Source organism: Geotrypetes seraphini, chromosome 3 (assembly GCF_902459505.1).
Source record: "Geotrypetes seraphini chromosome 3, aGeoSer1.1, whole genome shotgun sequence".
Classification (NCBI taxonomy): Eukaryota; Metazoa; Chordata; class Amphibia; order Gymnophiona; family Dermophiidae; genus Geotrypetes; species Geotrypetes seraphini.
The window spans coordinates 184465399-184483225 of NC_047086.1; the positions used below are offsets into that span (position 1 = coordinate 184465399).

General features: G+C 45.0%; 1 protein-coding gene across 1 annotated transcript; it reads right to left on the reverse strand.

Annotated features, from left to right (window-relative positions):
• Positions 1-15305: 15305 nt before the first annotated feature.
• Positions 15306-17083, reverse strand: SP7 (Sp7 transcription factor). The gene has a single exon (XM_033939688.1). The coding sequence runs from the start codon at positions 17042-17044 to the stop codon at positions 15800-15802; it is 1245 nt and encodes a 414-aa protein (XP_033795579.1). The 5' UTR covers positions 17045-17083; the 3' UTR covers positions 15306-15799.
• Between the last annotated feature and the right edge of the window lie 744 nt (positions 17084-17827).

The window sequence follows — 17827 nt, forward strand, 5'->3', positions numbered from 1 at the left end:
CTGAGAGTGGTACACAAGGCTGGCTGGCTGCCTGGTCCCCGCCGCTTCCCCCGAGAACTGATGGCTGAGCGGCTGCCTCCTCTTCTGTTCTCTTGCGGCATAGTGGCGCACCAGGTTGCCTGCTTGATCCCGTGCTGCTTCCCTTGAGACAGTTCTCATGGGAAGCAGCACGGGACCAGGAAGGCAATCTGGTGCACCGCTATGCTACAAGAGAACAGACAAGGAGGCAGCTGCATCAGCCGTTCTCCGGGGAAGTAGCAGGGACCAGGCAGCCAGCCTTGTGTGCTGCTCTCAGCGAGGGAGAGTGCCGCGTCCAGCGAAGCAGGGCGCTAGAAGTAAAAAAAAAAAAAAGATACACGTGAGGAGGGCTGGGCAGGCCCGGCCCTGCCCTGCCCTGCTGAATTAAAAATAGGGAGGGAGGAGGGAGAGGCTGCGATCTGCCAGCTGCCTGCTTGCCTACCTATCCGCCTGCCCTGTCCCTACCTGCCTGCCTATCCCATCCTACCACTAGACCACCAGAGGGGGTACAGGGTACAGAGCCTGACAGGGAGGGGGGACAGGGTGCAGAGCTTGGCAAGGAGTGTGGGGTTGGGTGCAGAGCCTAGCAGGGAGAAGTTAGTTCAGAATGTTTTTTTTTTCTTGTTTTCTTTCTCTAAATCTAGGGTGCATCTTATGGTCAGGTGCGTCTAATGGAGCGAAAAATATGGTACTGTACAGTAGTTTTAATTTCCCTCTTTTTACAGTCTGCCTACAGCTTTCTCTTTTCTCTCACACATACCTCTCCTTCTCCTTTCTCTTATTCCTCTACTCTCTTCCATTCAGCATGTCCTTCTCTCTCTCTCTTCCCACTTCTATCCATTGTGTTGCCCCCTCCTCTCCCCTTCCTCCCTCTCTCTCTCTCGGGTCTCTCCCCATCTTCTATCCAGCATCTCTCTATGCCTTTTGCATCCAGCAAGTCGCCTTTTTCTCTCCTTATCCTTCCATTTAGCATAGGGTTACCATATGACTGGGGTACTGGGCCCATCCTTCCATTTAGCATAGGGTTACCATATGAATGGGGTACTGGGGCCCAATGTTGGTGGGCTCCATGTTGGTGGGCCTTGGTGATGGGGCCCAATGTTGGTGGGCCTTGGTGATGGGGCCCAATATTGGTGGGCCTTGGTGATGGGGGCCTGGCAACAGGTCTCCATTGTTGGGGGCAGGCACCAGGGGTATCCCAGGCCCGAATCTGCCACGATGCAGAAGATGGGTCCATGGCAGGAGGGGCACCAGCTGCTTCTCTGGTAGCTGCAATGTTTGTTTTTGTTGCTGGGCTGGCCACCGGAGGGGAGAGGAAGAAGGTGCATGTGCGGTAGGCTGCACATGCACAGTAAAAGAGAAGGCCTGGCTGGCACATTGGTAATGCCCACTGGTAACGGGGTCAAGCAGGAGTGCACTTAAATGCGGACCAGGCCAGGAAGAGCAGATAATGGTGGCATTGGCCTGGCCAGGTTTAAACCAGGTCCCAGAGGAGGGGAGCTGCTACTGCCGTGGGGCTTTGGCAGGTGTGCACTTAAGGTCGGGGGCTGGGGAGAGCAGAGGGGAGCCCCAGATAAGATGTAAAAGGTGGTAAAAAGGTACTGGGCCCTTGGCCTGGTGGAGGCCATGGTCCAAGTATTTAGTGGGCCAGGAAGATATTTACTCTTTGATCTAGTTGTTCCTACCCCTTCTTTTCCCTCCCACTTCCAGTGTCACCTTGGCTTCTGTTCTCTCCTGCTGAAGTCTGGACAAAAGCAGAAAAACAAAAAGGATGCCCAGGCGCCCACTGGAGCCCTCAAAAAGATGACACGTCCAGGGAAACCCAGACATCTGGTAACTCCACTTGCAACAGTAAACCCTACATCCAGCCACTGCATGATGACTACAGCTATTTACCATCATTTCAGCTTATGATTGTCTGCAATACTCCTGTAATCAGCTATCTCTTTGCCTCTTCATTACTTGCTCATATGTGAATATATGAACAAAATTGCTCCCAGCAAAGATCCTTAAAAACATCATTTTTACCTTCCTCTATCAAGGGAAAATGGCCCTTTGTTCCTTATGTTTCAAGTATATTTTGTTTCATAAAAGACTCGTCTTATTCCATCCCAACTTTAATTTTGTTTATACATTTGGGTGAAAGACTTAGCAGAAGCATTTTGAAAATCCAAGTATATTATGGCACCTAGATAGCCTTTATCTATGTGTTTATTTACACACTTACGGTATAGAGTTTCCTTTACCTAGTGACATATGGAAGCTCCAACATCTCATATTTACTTATATAATATGTCGTATCCAGATAATGTATAAATATAGGCTCTACCAGTTTTCACAGACCAGGTTAGTCTGTAATTCTCTGGATCAATCCTCAAGCCTTTTTAAAGATTGCTCCTACATTGTCAAGTTTAGTCCTCTGGTATCAAGACTGTTTTTAATGGTAACATTGTAGCTCTGCAGTTTCCTATTTAAAACTCTTGGGTGAATGCCTTCTGGTCCTGGTGATTTTCTACTGTTTAATTCATCTGTTATAGCATCTCCTCTCCCATCATCTCAGTTTCAGGCAATGGTTCAGATTGATTCTCTAAGAGGAATGACTCTGGTTGTGGACTTTCCCAAATGTGATGTAGTAAGGACAATTAGAAAAAACAAATATCTCTGAATGCATCTTTTACACCCTTATCATCTAACACTATACTAACTCCTTGGCAGGTTTCCTGGTACTGATGTATTTTGCACAAAAGAAACATTATTAGCTTTTATTTCTTTAGCACGATCCTCCTCAGATTCTATTTTGGCCTGCCTCATTGTGGTTTCACATTTAACTTGGCAGAGGTTGTCAGTCTTTCCTCATTTGAGCATAATTTCCACTTTTTCAATGATGTTTTTTTGCCTCTAATAGTTTCCTCAGTTTGAATAGCTGAAGAGAGGAGACTCAGGAAAGGAGAGCTTTAAAAATAGGAGGTGAAGCTGTAAGAGATATTCACCATTTATTCCAGCAAATAAAATGTAATGATAGTAAACAAAGTAAATTCATCCAGAAAACAAGGAATCACAGGACTAACCCATAAGAATGAAAAGTCAAGAAACAAATAAACTTTATGAGCAACCTGATATTAGGGTCTCAAAATAAAGGTAAGGCAAAGGTACACCAGGGAGGAGAGTGTGGTGCAGTGGTTGGAGCTACATCCTCAGCACTCTGGGATTGTGGGTTCAAACCCCACACTGCTCCTTGTGACCCTGGGAAAGTCACTCAGTCCTCCATAGCCCCAGGTATGTTAGATAGATTGTGAACCCACCAGGACAGATAGGGAAACTGCTTGAGTACCTGATTGTAAAACCACTTAGATAACCTTGATAGGCAGTATATAAGCACCTAATAAACTTGAAAACTGTTCTGATATTTAGGATAGCCACAAAGAATATGCAGCAGTTACATTTGCCTACATTTCAGTCCCTGATCTAGGTTAATTTTAAAATTAAAACACTCAACTTATTTGCAGCCTTCAGAAGACTGAACTACCTCTCCCCCCCATTTTAAAGTCAGGTTGGAATTATTTGGAAATTAACATTTTTTTTGTCTGATATAAATGCGGCATTCATTTTATTTTCATTCAACAGATTAAAGTAAAATGTGATCAAGGGCAAGATTAGATTTTATGGCTATCTTCCATCTCCTACAGAGTTAGGATAAAATCAGAGGAGACAGCAATAATCCTTAGCTTCTGGAGTTGTCAAACTGTACCATCTGTGTAAAAGTGAAAAAAGAAAAAAATAGTACAAGCTCAAGGTTATAACCGAGCTGTCTGGGCCCAGGCTTAAGTATCATTAAAAGCTCTGCTGTGGGCTGGCGTGGTGGCTCGGTGGCCGTACTGTGTGCTACTGTATGGAAGGTTCCCAGTTCAGTGGCTGTACTGGCTGGGGCATGCTTTTGATAGTCTTTGGGGGAGTGACAGCTGCAGTTAACAGTGGCACCTTCGGCTGCATCCTGAGCCCTTAATACAGGGTTCCAGAAAGACTTGCTGAAATGAGCAGACTACGAACTGTGTAAGGGTGGGTGGGTCTGTTAAAACAGGAAACCTCCCCCTAGTGCATTTCCCACAGGGACATGCTGCATAATTATTGCAGAAACCATGGGGCAAAATCTAATGTGACGTACAGGTTATTGTCTTTGAGATTTCCACAATGACTATGCATGAGATCTATTTGCATACAATGGAAGCAGTACATGCAAATCAATCTCATGAATATTTATTGTGGAAATCATGAAAACCCTACTGGATTGTGGCCTGCAAGGATTATGGTTGCCCATCCCTGCTAGAGTATCTGGGAAGAGGCAAGGGACTTGTCCCTCCCAATCAGTTGTATATGTTGGATCTTATTGGGGAGGGGAAGTTTATCAAGTTTCAAGTTTATTAAATTGTTTGATTGAACGCCTTTCCAATTTCAAAGCGTTTTACATAAAATAAAACAAAATTTAAAATGGACTCACTTATACTTAATATTCTACTAAACGAACAAGGGTTACATCCTTTAGACAAGAAGAAAACTGGAAACAATGGGAAAGCGGGGAAGAAATACAATATTTGTTAAAAGAATACATAAAAGGGAAACAAATTAGGGAAAAAAGGGGAAAAAATAAGAGACCAAGAAAGGTCATAAGAATGAGTATTTATAGTCTATATTTAAGGAAAAAGAAATTAACTGATATTGAAAACAGAAACGTGGTCTGTATGCTTTGTGCCAGGTACTTCCTTATATAGTTTTTATTCAGATTTAGCTCAGACTTTTATATTTGTAGTTAAAGGCAAGTTATATTCAGGGGTGGACAACCACAGTCCTCAAGAGCCACAACCCAGTTGGGTTTTCAAGATGTCCACAATGAATATGCATGAGATGTTTGCATACAATGGAAACAGTACATGCAAATCAATCTCATTCATGGAAATCATGAAAACCCGACTGGGTTGTGACCTTTGAGGAGTGTGGTTGCCCACCCTGGACCTAAAAGGGCAAACAGTCTAAGGCCCCTATTTACTTACCTGTAGTAAAATAAAATTTGGCATCTTACACAGTGGCGTAGCGAGGGTGAGAGGCGGTTGGAACAGTGGCGCCCCTCCCCCCACCCTCTTCTCCTCCCCCACCTCATCTGCTCCTTCTCCACCCATCCTTCCATTCCCCGTACCTCTTTAACGTTCCCGGCACGAGCAGCATACCCCTAATGTTCGAGGTGCAAGGGGCAACCCCAGCCTGCTCCTTGCGCCTCCTCTTCCTCTGTTGCCACTTCCTAGTCGTGGGTGCAGGAAGTGATATCAAAGGAAGAGCCAATGCTGGTGCAAGCAGCAGGTTGGGATTTCTGCTTGCACCTCGAACGTTAGGGGTATGAGGGAAGGGGTGCGCGCAGTAGTGGGGGGCTGGGAAGGAGCAGGGAGGGTGGAGAGGAGGAAGAGTGCCAGCACCCCCACAAACACAATGCCCGGGGCGGACCGTACCCCCCTTACTATGCCACTGATCTTACTACAGGGCAATTTACCTCAAGATTCACCACCTGGGCTGCAGCAGACAGGAATACAGTGTTCCCCCTGTGAATTCGCAGTTCGCGAATCATGGACTCGCTCATTCGCTCCTGATCGGTGTAGCCCGACTTTACTACAGGAAGAGGCGGTTGGAGCAGATCGCGAGTGATTTTCTTCACCCGCCAACACTCCAGCTGACTTCTCCTGCCTCCCCTGCCTTTTGACAGGCGAAAAACCGCATTTGCGCTTTTTAAAAATTCGGGGGGGGGGGGGGTTTCTGGAACGGAACCTCTGCGAATTTCGGGCGATTACTGAAGTATACATTCCTAGCCACAGCAATGCAAAGATATTGAATCCCAGGCTGCTATCTTTTCAAAGGGCTGGTGTCTCTCTCCCTGATCTGTTTTCAACAGTAGTGCCCCCCTCCTCTCCCCCCCCCTCAATTTATTTGCAAAGATTGCTCCTGGGCCCAGTCTCCACCCCATTCCCTTTTTCAACATTTGCTATGTCTCTCACACCCTTCCATGCACATCGCTACTGAAAAACTGCTGGTGGCACCTGCAGTTATCTCTGTGCCTCCCCCCCCTTATTTCATCTGATAATATCCTTTTTAGATTTCCTTGACAGTAGCATATGATTTAAAGCATGTTTGTACCTGTGGTTACCTATGGGGGGGAGGGGACAGAGCCCATGGGGCTGAGACATGGACAGAGCCCACAGGGACAGGGCAGGGATGAGATGGGACAGAGCCCGCAGGGACAGGGACAAACTTTGTCCCCCTTGTCATTCTCTAAAAACTTGAGACTTGTATCAATATGTAAAAACTTAACACATTTTAGACAATTGGTAGCTGAAATCATTGATTTAAAAAACAAAACAAAACTGCAGAAGCTGCTTTTGGATTTAAATGACATCATTTGCGTCTTGTCTGCTGATCAGACTCCTACCATCTGCCACATCCTTCTATCGTGTGTCCAGCTACTCAAGCGTCTTACTGTTCCTACAACACATTCATCCATCGTAGCTGGCATTAAGGAACATTTCCAACATTTAAGAGACACTTTCTTGTTCATCCACTACACAGTTTAGGTTCTCTTCTACACCCATGTTTGAAAGACAATCCAGTTATCTTCCCAGATGATGTAATAACTTAGGCAACCTTTGGCAAGGTTGTACCAAAACCAGATTGAACTGAAAGACTATTTGTGATTTATAAACAGTTGTACAGAATATTGTCCCTTTTTATACTTTAATGAAAAGATTTCAATATAAAATCATATGTGTTCAAGGCTACTGCAAATAGAAAATCCAGACATGCTCTTTTCAGAGGAATATCCAGGTGCCTTGGTGGACGTTCCAAAACCCAGCAGTTTATCCGGATTTTGGAAATCTCTGGCGCATCTGGAGGGCGTCTGAGCATGCAGGAATGACATCATATGTGGCCGCGTATGTTCGGAGGCCTTCAGACGCAGCCCGGAGATCAGGAATTAAAAGATTAAGTTTGCTCAGGACAGAATGGGGCAGGGCTAGAGGCAGGATGGGATGTGGCTGGAGGCAGAACAGGGTGGAGCTAGGATGGAACAAGGCAGGGCTGGGGACAGAACGGTGCATAGCCATGTATATAGGATTTTTCAATGCAAAATATGGTAACCCTGAGTGCAAATGAGTACAGAGTCCGCAGGGGTGGGGACGGGAGCAGAGCCTGCAGGTATAGGACAAACTTTTTCCCCTTGTCATTCTCTAGTACTGTCACTTAGGGTCAGGCTGCCAAATTAGCAATTTAAAATTAACACACTGCAGTAAAACATGCCCCCTGAGCATGAGAATGGAGGCTGAAATGACTTGCCCAAGATTACAAGGAGCACTGGTGAGATTTGAACCCTGTTTTTCTTTTCTTGGTGTCAGTCTGCTTCTCAAGCCACTAAGCTACTCCCAACCATCAGCTCTCAAGGCACCTGCCAGTGTTGCAAAAATAAGACCTGCTAACATAATTAAACATCACCATTTCCTTATTCTTTATTAAACCCCCCAAAAGGGAGGGGGGTTCAGAAAAAAGACATTTCAGTAACAACACAAACTGTCAAATCACATGAAACAACTCCTTAAAGCACAACTGCTTTGGCAGACATGGAAAAATTTGTTTCTTGGGTTAGTGAATTAATTAAGGAATAATTTGCAGTAAAATTTCCACACAAAATGTTTAAAAACAGATCTTTATGATATTATTATTAAATATAGTCTTTTTCTTTTGGTATATAATACCCTGAACTCTTCACTCAAGACAGGTTATTCCGAGCCAGGATGAAGCCTGCAAGTTCCTATTGTTAAGCATGCTGGGATTTGTAGTCCTACTACTGAACTGCTAATCCAGGGGTGGACAACCACAGTGCCCAAGGACCACAATCCCGTTGAGTTTTCAAGATTTCCACAATGAATATGCATGAGATTGATTTGTAGGTACAGCTTCCATTGTATGCGGATAGATCGCATAAATATTCATTATGGAAATCTTGAAAACCCGACTGGGTTGTGGTCCCTGAGAATTGTGATTATACACCCCATGCTAATCCTATACTGCCTTGAAACTGGTATGTAGGAGCCTATAGGATCAAGACAGACCAACTCAACAATGGCCATAGCTGGCATGGTATCTGATATTTTGTGCATGAATAATTTAAAAAAGACATCCAACTGCCAGAAGCATCTCCAAAATGTTCTAAGATTTTGGTGCTCCTTTGGAAAATGTGTTTGTGTCTTGTTTCCTATCTCTCTTCCATGCCAAGATCATTCTGCATTTTAAACCAGAGGTTATCAACCAGGTCCTCAGGACGTATCCAGCCAGCCATTTTCAGGATATCCACCATGAATGCATGAGCAAGATTTGTATGTACTGCCTTCATTGTATTCAAATCTATCTCATACATATTCATTGTGGATGTATTTAAAACCGGACTGGCTAGATATATCCTGAGGACTGGGTTGAGAACCCCTGCTTTAAGACCATTTACCCAGCAGTAGTTCCCAAACCTGTCCTTAGGGAAGCCTCAGCCAGTCAGATTTTCAGAATATCTGCTATGAATAGTCATAATTAGATTTGCATGCAGTGCCTCCATTGCATGAAATCTCACTCATGAATATTCATTGCAGACATCCTGAAAACCTGACTGGCTGGGATTCCCCCAGGACAGGGTTGTGAACGTTTAGCCTACAGAGTTACTACTATTATGAATTATTTCTATAGTGCTACCAGACGCACGCAGTGCTGCACAGAGTCGCAAAGAATAAGAAAACAGTCCCTTCTCCCTAGGAAGCAGTAATGTCTTTATGATGGAGAGTCACAGAACCTCCCTCATTAGCAACTCCCTCAGTCTGACTGTTTTGGCCAGGAGTTGCTACCTCATGCAGTGGAACAGGCGGGTCTAGTTTTATCCCATAGCTTGTATGGTGCTGTAGTTCTGATTTGATTTGTATAGGGGAATCAGAAGATAAAATCTCTGTGCATGTACAGGAGCAAAACAGAGACTGGATCTGCCTGTTTGGTGAGGTGGCGACCCTATGAGTCACCTCACTCCTTTATGTTGAAGACTAGGCAGATATGGCACTGTAGCTCTTACATAATGTTGGCTGAAGTCAGAGACTCATCTAATATTATCAGTCACCTATCCCAGCAGCAGTAGCAGACACCTTCTTGTGCATCAAAACAGACACCTCATTCTCAAGAGTCCTTTATAGCAGTTTTCTGATGCCAGCATTTTAAAACTATGTAGAAAGGAGATGGGAGAGAGGGGAAAAAGGGAAATTCCAGTCTCCCATGGATGTACTAAAAGGGACTGTTAGGAGAAAGTGAAATTAGGATTCTCTTTCCCAAAGAGGAAGTGATGGCAACTTCTCAGAGAACACAACCTGACCTTCAGTGTCCATATTTTCTCTGCAGTAATTTTTTTAAAACTTATTTTCATTAAGATACTGGGCATGTATAACAAGAGCTGCTTTAAGTCAAACCTGCTGCCCAGACAGGAGCTGTAAATAAAGTTCTTTGAGAATGCAGAATTGTATGACTGCAAGCATGCTTCTTACATATTTTTCTTCATGCATAAAACATCTTCAAACCAAGGCTCACAGAACCCTCGTCTAATGCCGCATTAATGATCACTTCTGATAGATCAAGGAAGAAGTGAATAAAGCCTCAATGCACTGCATTTCCAAAGACACAGGCGGAATGATTTAACCCTGCTTGCGCTTTGGCTTTCCGAGCAACCACTCCAAACCACAGGGAGATTATCTGGGAGGTCTGATGACAAAGATTCAATTTCCTTTAAAAAGAAAAAGAAGGCGGTAATAGAACATAAAAATGTATTCTAGAAATGTTAAACTAGGGTTTCTTTTTTAAGGATTTGGACAGAGGAGTTTTAAGGAAGGATTCTGTGTGTATGGCAGGGGTGGGTATCCATAGTTCTCAAGGGCCCCACATAAACATCTCACTACAGCACGATTGCCACAATGAATATGCATGAGATTGATTTGCATGTATTGCTTCCATTGTATGCAAATCTTGAAAATCAGAAGGGGCTTTGGGCCTTGAGGACCGTGGTTGCCCAACCCTGATATAAGGAATGCACAGTGAAAGATTCACCACACCTGGCAGATCTTTGGAAATAAAGGAAAGAAACAGACTCAACAAATCCGACACTGCTACTACCTTTTGAGAATTTGGCAGAGGGCAAACTCAGCCTCAAGGCCTGCAAACCAGTCAGATTTTCAGGATTTTCCCAATGAATATGCATGAGATCTATTTACATACAATGCCTCCAGTGTATGCAAATAGCTCTCAAGCATACACATTGGGGAAATCCTGAAAAGCCGACAGGGTTGCAGGCTTTGAGGACCAAGATTGCCAACTCTAGTTTGGTGGAACTTGATAAGTATTACTCATAAACATGACATCACAGAGCTTGATAAATGGGAATTATTAGATCAGCAAGTGATACTAGAAAATGAAACTATATTTCATACCAGTGCATTCTTATTGCTAATTTTAGTGGATTTTATTTGTATTTAAATGTCCTACAATTGGTAAACAATTTAAACACTTAGAGGGGCATAATCAAAAGAAACGTCTAAGTCCGTTTTGGGCCTACGGCGCAAGTCGCCCAAAGTCAGACACGGGAAAAGGTTCATTTTCAAAAAATACGTCCAACATATTTTTTTCTGAAAATCGTCCAACTGTACGTCCAGCCGTCTGATTGCCCAGATCGCTAAGTCGTTCATCTTTATGCCCCATTTTCATTCACAAATTTATCCAAGTCACAAACGCCTAGAAAAAGACCTTTTGGGTGCGGGAGGGACCAGAAAAGTGATGGACTGGACACCCAGACATGGCACCAGAGTAGTGGGGTACCTTACAAGGCACTGCTGTGAACGTCATAAAAAGAGTCCCACATAAACATCTCACTACAACTCCCTTATAGGTCATGGTGAGCCACCCAAAACACCCCCCCAAATCTACTAGATCCACCTATCTACCACCCCAATAGCCCTTATGGCTGCAGGAGCCACTTATATGCAGTACAAAAGGGTTAGGGTTTTTTTAGGGGGGTTCACATTTTTCACCATGAATGCAGTGATTAGAGTGGCTTTTAGGCCTGGGTCCTCCTCTCCATGGTTCACTAACTCACCCCCAACACCACTTAAGCCACCTCTGTGAAGCTCTACTAGGCTTTCCTATGCCAGGCTGCCAGGTGTTTATGTTCTGGAGGCAGATATGTAAAGTTGTTATTATGATTTTTAGGGGGGGGGTCAGTGATCACTGGGACAGTGTGTGGGGGTCTATACTTTGTGTCTGCAGTGCTTATACAGTCACTTTGGATACCTTCTGTGGACTTTTAGATGGCCTAAGTCCCAATGTCCAAGTTCCATCTTGGCAGTGTTGTAAAACTTTCGGTTATACATGCAGTACGACTAAGTCTAGGACGGCCCACCTCCTACCCAAATCCCGCCCTCGACACTCCTCCTGACACGCCCCTTTTAGCTGTGGTCGTTCAGCAGCACTACGAAGGCCTAGGTCGTTTTTAAATACGTCTAAAACCCGGTTCGATTATCGGCACTTGGATGACTTGTCTCACTGATCGTCCAAGTGCCGATTTTGGAAAGTTTATAGACATTTTTGTGTTTCGATTATGAGCCCCTTAACGCCTGATTTGCTCATGGGCACTGTCACATTATTATTTACCACAGGCCCATTTTATGCAATGGGAGCTATTAACTACTAACACGGGATAATGGCCCTGACCACACCTCACTCAGCCTGGACCCTGTTCCCTCATTCTATAACAGTGCGCCTAAATTTAAGTACCATGTGGCATTGGCCTGCCTAACCGCTATTCTGTAATTACGTGTATAAATGCAAGGGGGCATTCACAGGGGAGGGGCGTGGGTTTGTCATAGGCTTGGCTGGCATTTGCATGAGATATGTGCAGTATACTGTCAATTAAATGCTTATATACTGTATTATACAGGTCTTATATCCCGCAATTTTTCAACAAAGATTCAATGTGGCTAACAAAAGACTTGTACAGGGTTTAACAGTGGGAACTGTAAAAGAGGCTAGAGAGATCGGTAGAGACAGATATACTAGCTAGAGTCTTCTTATCTCAGGGTATCGCAAAATTTCTGCCATGGCACACTAGTGTACCCCAGAAGATTCCAGGTGTGCCCCGAGATGCCAGCAAGGAGGAGAGGTGCCAGCGCTGGCTGACTGCTTACAGGACATGCCTCGCGGCAAGAGGCACAATCTGTAGTCAGTCAGTCATCCTGTAGTCAGTCAACCTCTCCTCCTTGCTGGCATCTCTGTTCCTTCTCCTCACCTCTCCTTCTGTAGCCCCCCTCCTCTCCCCCCAGTGGTAATAGGAGGCTCAGGGCCACGGTTGGAGGACATCCGTGCATGCACAGACATCGACATGATAATGTCACACATGGATATGACATCATCACATTGAAGTCCACGCATTTATGGGTGCCCTCTAGCCGCAGCCCCAAACTTTAAAAGTTTGTGACGCATTGTCTTATCTTATGAGGAGAAGAGATATGTCTTAAGCGTCTTCCAGAAGCGGAAGTAAGAGAGGATCTGTCGTAGAGATGTTGGAAGTTTGTTCCAAATGTAGGGAGCTTGGAATTCAAAGGTGGACTTGAACATCTTTCTCTGGCAAATTTGTTGATGAGATGGGAAGGGGATCTTGAAGCACTGCATTGGTCTTGAGTTGAGGAAGGAGGGTGTAGCCCTGATGTTTGTGGTGAGCCCATAGGAGTTTATGATGTATACGTATAGCTCTGTGGATCATGCATATGCTATATTTTGGTGTTCCTATATATGCCAGGCCGTAGTCCAAGTATAAACATTGGTTTATAGAATAGCGCTTATGCCCAGGAGCCATGCCTAACTTTAGGCATCGTTTTGCATCATGTTTTCTTAGGTGCACATGATCTATCTAAATTTAGGCGTGGTTTAAACAACAGCACTTATGTATGGGAGCCATGCCTAACTTTAGATGGACCATGCACACTAATAGAAATATGATGCAAAACCCTGCACCTAAAGTTTGGCGCGGATACCCTTTATGTGTGTAGCTTAGAGGAAAGCCCTCCAATCACCCATGACCTTCCTTTTCCCATGCCCCCTTTTTGGCACCGCATGTAAATTTTAGGCATAGTTAGAACCCATGCCTAAATTTACACATGTACTACTACTACTATTAATTATTTCTGTAGCGCTACCAGACGTACACAGCGCTGTACAGAGTCACAAAAAAGACAGTCCCTGCTCGAAAGAGCGTACAGTCTAAACCAGTGTATCACAAACTGTGTGCCACGGCACACTAGTTTGCCTCCTGAGATTTCAGGTGTGCGCGACACACTGGGGAAGAGGCGCCGGTGCCAGCTGCCCATAGGACGTCCTCTCCAGCCCTCTTCCTTGCTGGCACCCCCCACTGGCCACAAGGGCCTTTGCACATGCGCAGAAGTCAACGTGATGACATCACGCATGCATATGATGTCATCACGGCGATCCTTGCGCACTTCTGGGTGCCTCAAGCTGTGGCCAATACCTTTAATGTGCTGTAGCTCGAAAAAATTTGCGGGACACTGATCTAAACAGACAAGACAGACAAACAGGATGTCATGGATACAGTTAAGGGGAACGGTTAATCTGCTGGCCAGGTTGGTGGGCAGTGCGGAGTACGGTTATGGATTGAAGGCTATCTGAGTTTTCAGACTGCTTTTAAACAAGGAAGGGACTTGGCGGACAAACTCGGGTAATTTATTCCAGGCATAGGGAACAGCTACAAGAAAGGAATGAAGTCTGGAATTGGCAGTGGAGGAGAAGGGTACGGCTAAGAGCAGCTTATCTGAGGAACGGAGTTCCCTGGGAGGTGTATAAGGAGAGAGAAGAGAGGAGAGATATTGAGGGGCAGCAGAATGAACACACTTGTAGGTCAGAAATAGGAGCTTGAACTGTAAGCAACGATGAATAGGGAGCCAGTGAAGTGATTTAAGGAGAAGGGTGTAGTGAGGGTGCTAGAAGATGAGCCGTGCAGCAGAATTTTGCACAGATTACAGTGGGAGAGGCGACACTATGGGAGACCAGTTAGAAGTAGATTGCAGTAATCTAAGCTTGAGGTTACGAGGGTGTAGACAAGGGTCTGGGTACTGTGCTCAGAGAGGAAGGGGCGAATTTTGGTGATGTTGTACAGATAGAAGCGGCAGGCCTTAGCAGTTTGTTGGATGTAAATTTAAATTAAAACCAATTGATGCTAATTACTCATTGAGAAGCCAGTTAGCAGCACTAATTGGCTCATTATCCAATTAAGCTGCATGCGCAATTCAAAGCACCGTTTATAAAATTCAGGCATAAGTGTTCTTGTAGAACAGGTCACTATCTGCGCAAATCTGGCTTCTAAATGTTGACGCCTTGTTATAGATATGCTTCCTGTGTACCATCAAGACTGACAAAAAAGTGCCACATCTTAAAGAATTTTTTTCACCCAAACTCTTTGGCGGTAAAAAGTTATCCCTTTTTCTAAAAAACAATGTGAAGTCATCGAGTACCATGATACCTTCAAAGTAAAACATAAAATATACCAAGAACAAATTGTAATTAAAATTATTAAATTAAAATATCTGCTAGTGAGACCAGACTGTTCTCACTAAAGCTACAAAAGTCTTTCCCTTCAGCTGTCTTCTACACACAGTTTCCCATGCTGCATTTGATAATATTCTGTGAACAGCAGATAAATATCAAACTGAGTTTCACAGACCAGCACATTAAAAACACAGAAGAAATTCAGTCTTACTCAGTCGCTTCCAGACTATTTGTAGCTATTTCAGCCTCAGCTGTGCGTCCTTTTCTGTCATTAAGAGGTCTCATTAATTTGTGGTCATATAACTTAAAACCATAAATAGAATTAATACAAATTTATAGCTTAAATAAATGACAGAAACCAAAGTTTGTCCCTGCTTAGTCCTTTCTTCTTTGGGAAGTGTCCAGTGATACCGGAGGAGGTCACCCTGTTCCACCCAGCTCGTACGCAAAAATTTTTTTTTTCCTTGGTTCAGTCTCTCCCTTTCCTCCTTCATTTATAGTAGAAGAGAAAAGTTCATGAATAAAATATTGGCCCCAGCCATTCTTCATTAACAATTTTTTAATACTCAAAGCATCACCATGAACACCAAAGTTTCCTTAAAGTAATATTCCACTGTAGTCTAATCTGTCCTTCATTTCTTGTCCTCCTTTAAGAAAAGCTGTGGGGCAGAATATTTGATGGGGCTTTTTCTCAGCTGTTTGTAAAGGTAAATTCTTCCCCCTCCTCCCTCTGTGGAAAGTGGGCATTAACTCCAAGGGAGCCATGAATCTGAAATGTCATGCAGATAAGATGGGGGGTTTAAGAGGCAGAAAGAGGAACTGTTGCCCCTAGAAGACACCTGGGAGTATGTCTAGGATAGGAGAGCAATGGAGAAGGAGGGTGGCTGAGCTCCTGCAACTGAAGTGGGCATGTCCGAGCACAAAGTTTCTTGCTTGGCATACAAATGTGGCCAATCCCTGGACAGGACAGCCTCTAGAAGAAATGGAATTCAAGCTTCTGTGACTGTCAATCAAGGTTGGGCTGTTGCTAGGATTGGAGCTGAGAGAACGTGCAAGTTTGCCTGAGAGAGGAAAAGATGACTTTCCCATCACTGGAGACTGTGCAGGTAAGTGGGTGCTTTGCTTGTGTCTAGATCTCCAGTAAGCTACTTTGCTCAGGACTCCTGCTGGCCTTCTCCTCCCCATTGACCAAGTTGTCCTGTATGCCATTGGAGGAAGATGTTGCTGCCATGCCCACCTCATCCCTCTCACTCTCTCCCTCGGTGGTTTTGATGCCACCAGCCTCCGTATGTGTTTTCTGGTGTTTGCTGAGGTGATCGCTCCGGGTAAAGCGTTTATTACAGAGGAGGCAGGTAAATTTCTTCTCCCTAGTGTGGGTTCGAACATGCCTCTCTAGTTCATCTGACCTGGTGAATCTCTTCCCACAGAATAGCCAGTTGCAGACAAATGGTCTTTCTCCAGTGTGCCATCTTAAATGGGCTTTCAGGTGGGATGCTTTGCCATAGACCTTACCACATCCAGGGATGTGGCAGCTGTGGATGGGTTTCTTCCTCAGGTTGGCTGCCGATGTCCCCAGCCGCTCTAGTTCCTGGCAGTTGGGGCAGTCACATGATGACCTGCCTGTTGTACCACTATAGGATCCCCCTCGGGGAGATTTAAGTCCAATGGAGCCTTCCATCAGTGAGTTGTTGGCCACTGGCTTGGGTTTATACATGTCTTGGGACAACATGTGTTGGCCAGAGGGAAGGAGGTGAGATGAGGAGGTGATCCCAACGGCTGGGTAGGAGGCAGGGTTCAGAGTGGTAAAATCAGAGCCATAGCTGGGAAGCTGAGCATTGATGGGACTCTGTGTTGGCATGGATTGGAGAGAAGGCTGCAGGCCATCCGATTGGGACTGGGCACTCAGCCAGTTGGTGTTGGAATGCATGTCCCACCATGAGGCTGTGGCATTTGTTGAGCTGCTGGAAATGCCAGGATGAATGCCAGCTTTATACCAGGATCCATATGGATGTGCCATGTCCAAAGAAGTGTAAACATTGGGCAGACAGTCTGTTGAGGGGTGCCCCTTGGACACTATGAGAGACGGGTCTTGAGGAGGAGAGGAAGTTGGGAAGGAGTGGGAGAATGGATTATAGTCAGTGCTATAGGTAGTGGAAGCTTGGGGGCTGGCAGACGGGGACATTAAGCCACTCCCGCTGGGGTAGGTAGCAGTATAAGAGTCCCCCATGATGTCAGAGCTTCTGCTTTTGGCAATAGACAGGTCAGAGCCGAGGCTATAAAGTTTCTTTACAGAACTGTTTACAACTTTCCCAGGAGTTGCTGAATCTCGGATGGGGCTTGAACCTCCAAACTTGTGGCAGGCTGCTGTTAGCATAGCCAGGGGGCTGGAACCATATCTTGTTTCATCCTGGAAGACAGCAAGAAAAGCAAATACATGAATACTCAGTGAAACTGAGAGATAAACGGCTGTACTGCTAACCCTGAGCAATTCTTCTGAGCCTCAGAGGTTTTTCATCTGACATTCATGCTAATACCTTTTATAGAATCAAAATGTGCAGTGTGCTAATGTAATCCTTTGAGTATCCAAGAGAAATCACATTGGTCAGGTTTAATGGCTTCTACCCAAAAATAATTAGATGAGCTGAAAATGACTCGGGGTCCATCAGTTCTGATTAATATATATGTGGTGCCATAACTGTATAAAACACTCTACATAAAAAGTCATGCAGTCACAAACCCCCCTAATTTTATAATCTTATGCTCCAATTTACACACTTAGGTCTGATTCTGTATAGGACACCGGACTTGGGGCCGCCTAAGAAGTGGCTCAGAATTGCATCTCAACCACACACCGGTATTCTATGCAACATCGCATCTATCTTAACGAACAGATGCCTTATCCCCCACCCTGATTCTCTAACCGGTGTCTATGTCAATTGGCGCCAGTTAGAGAATTGCGCCTGCCTGATCGCAAAGATAGGCGGCTCAGCTGCCTATCTTTGCCAAGGGATCCCTTGCTATCAGCTCCTGCCAATCTCGGGGGTGGGGTTGGGTATCAGGCAGGAGGGAGTGGGCATCCCTCCTTCCAATCTCAGGGGGTCCTCTGCTGCAACTGGTTCAGCGGATTGCGGGGGTGGGTTTCGTGGAGTCCTGCTGG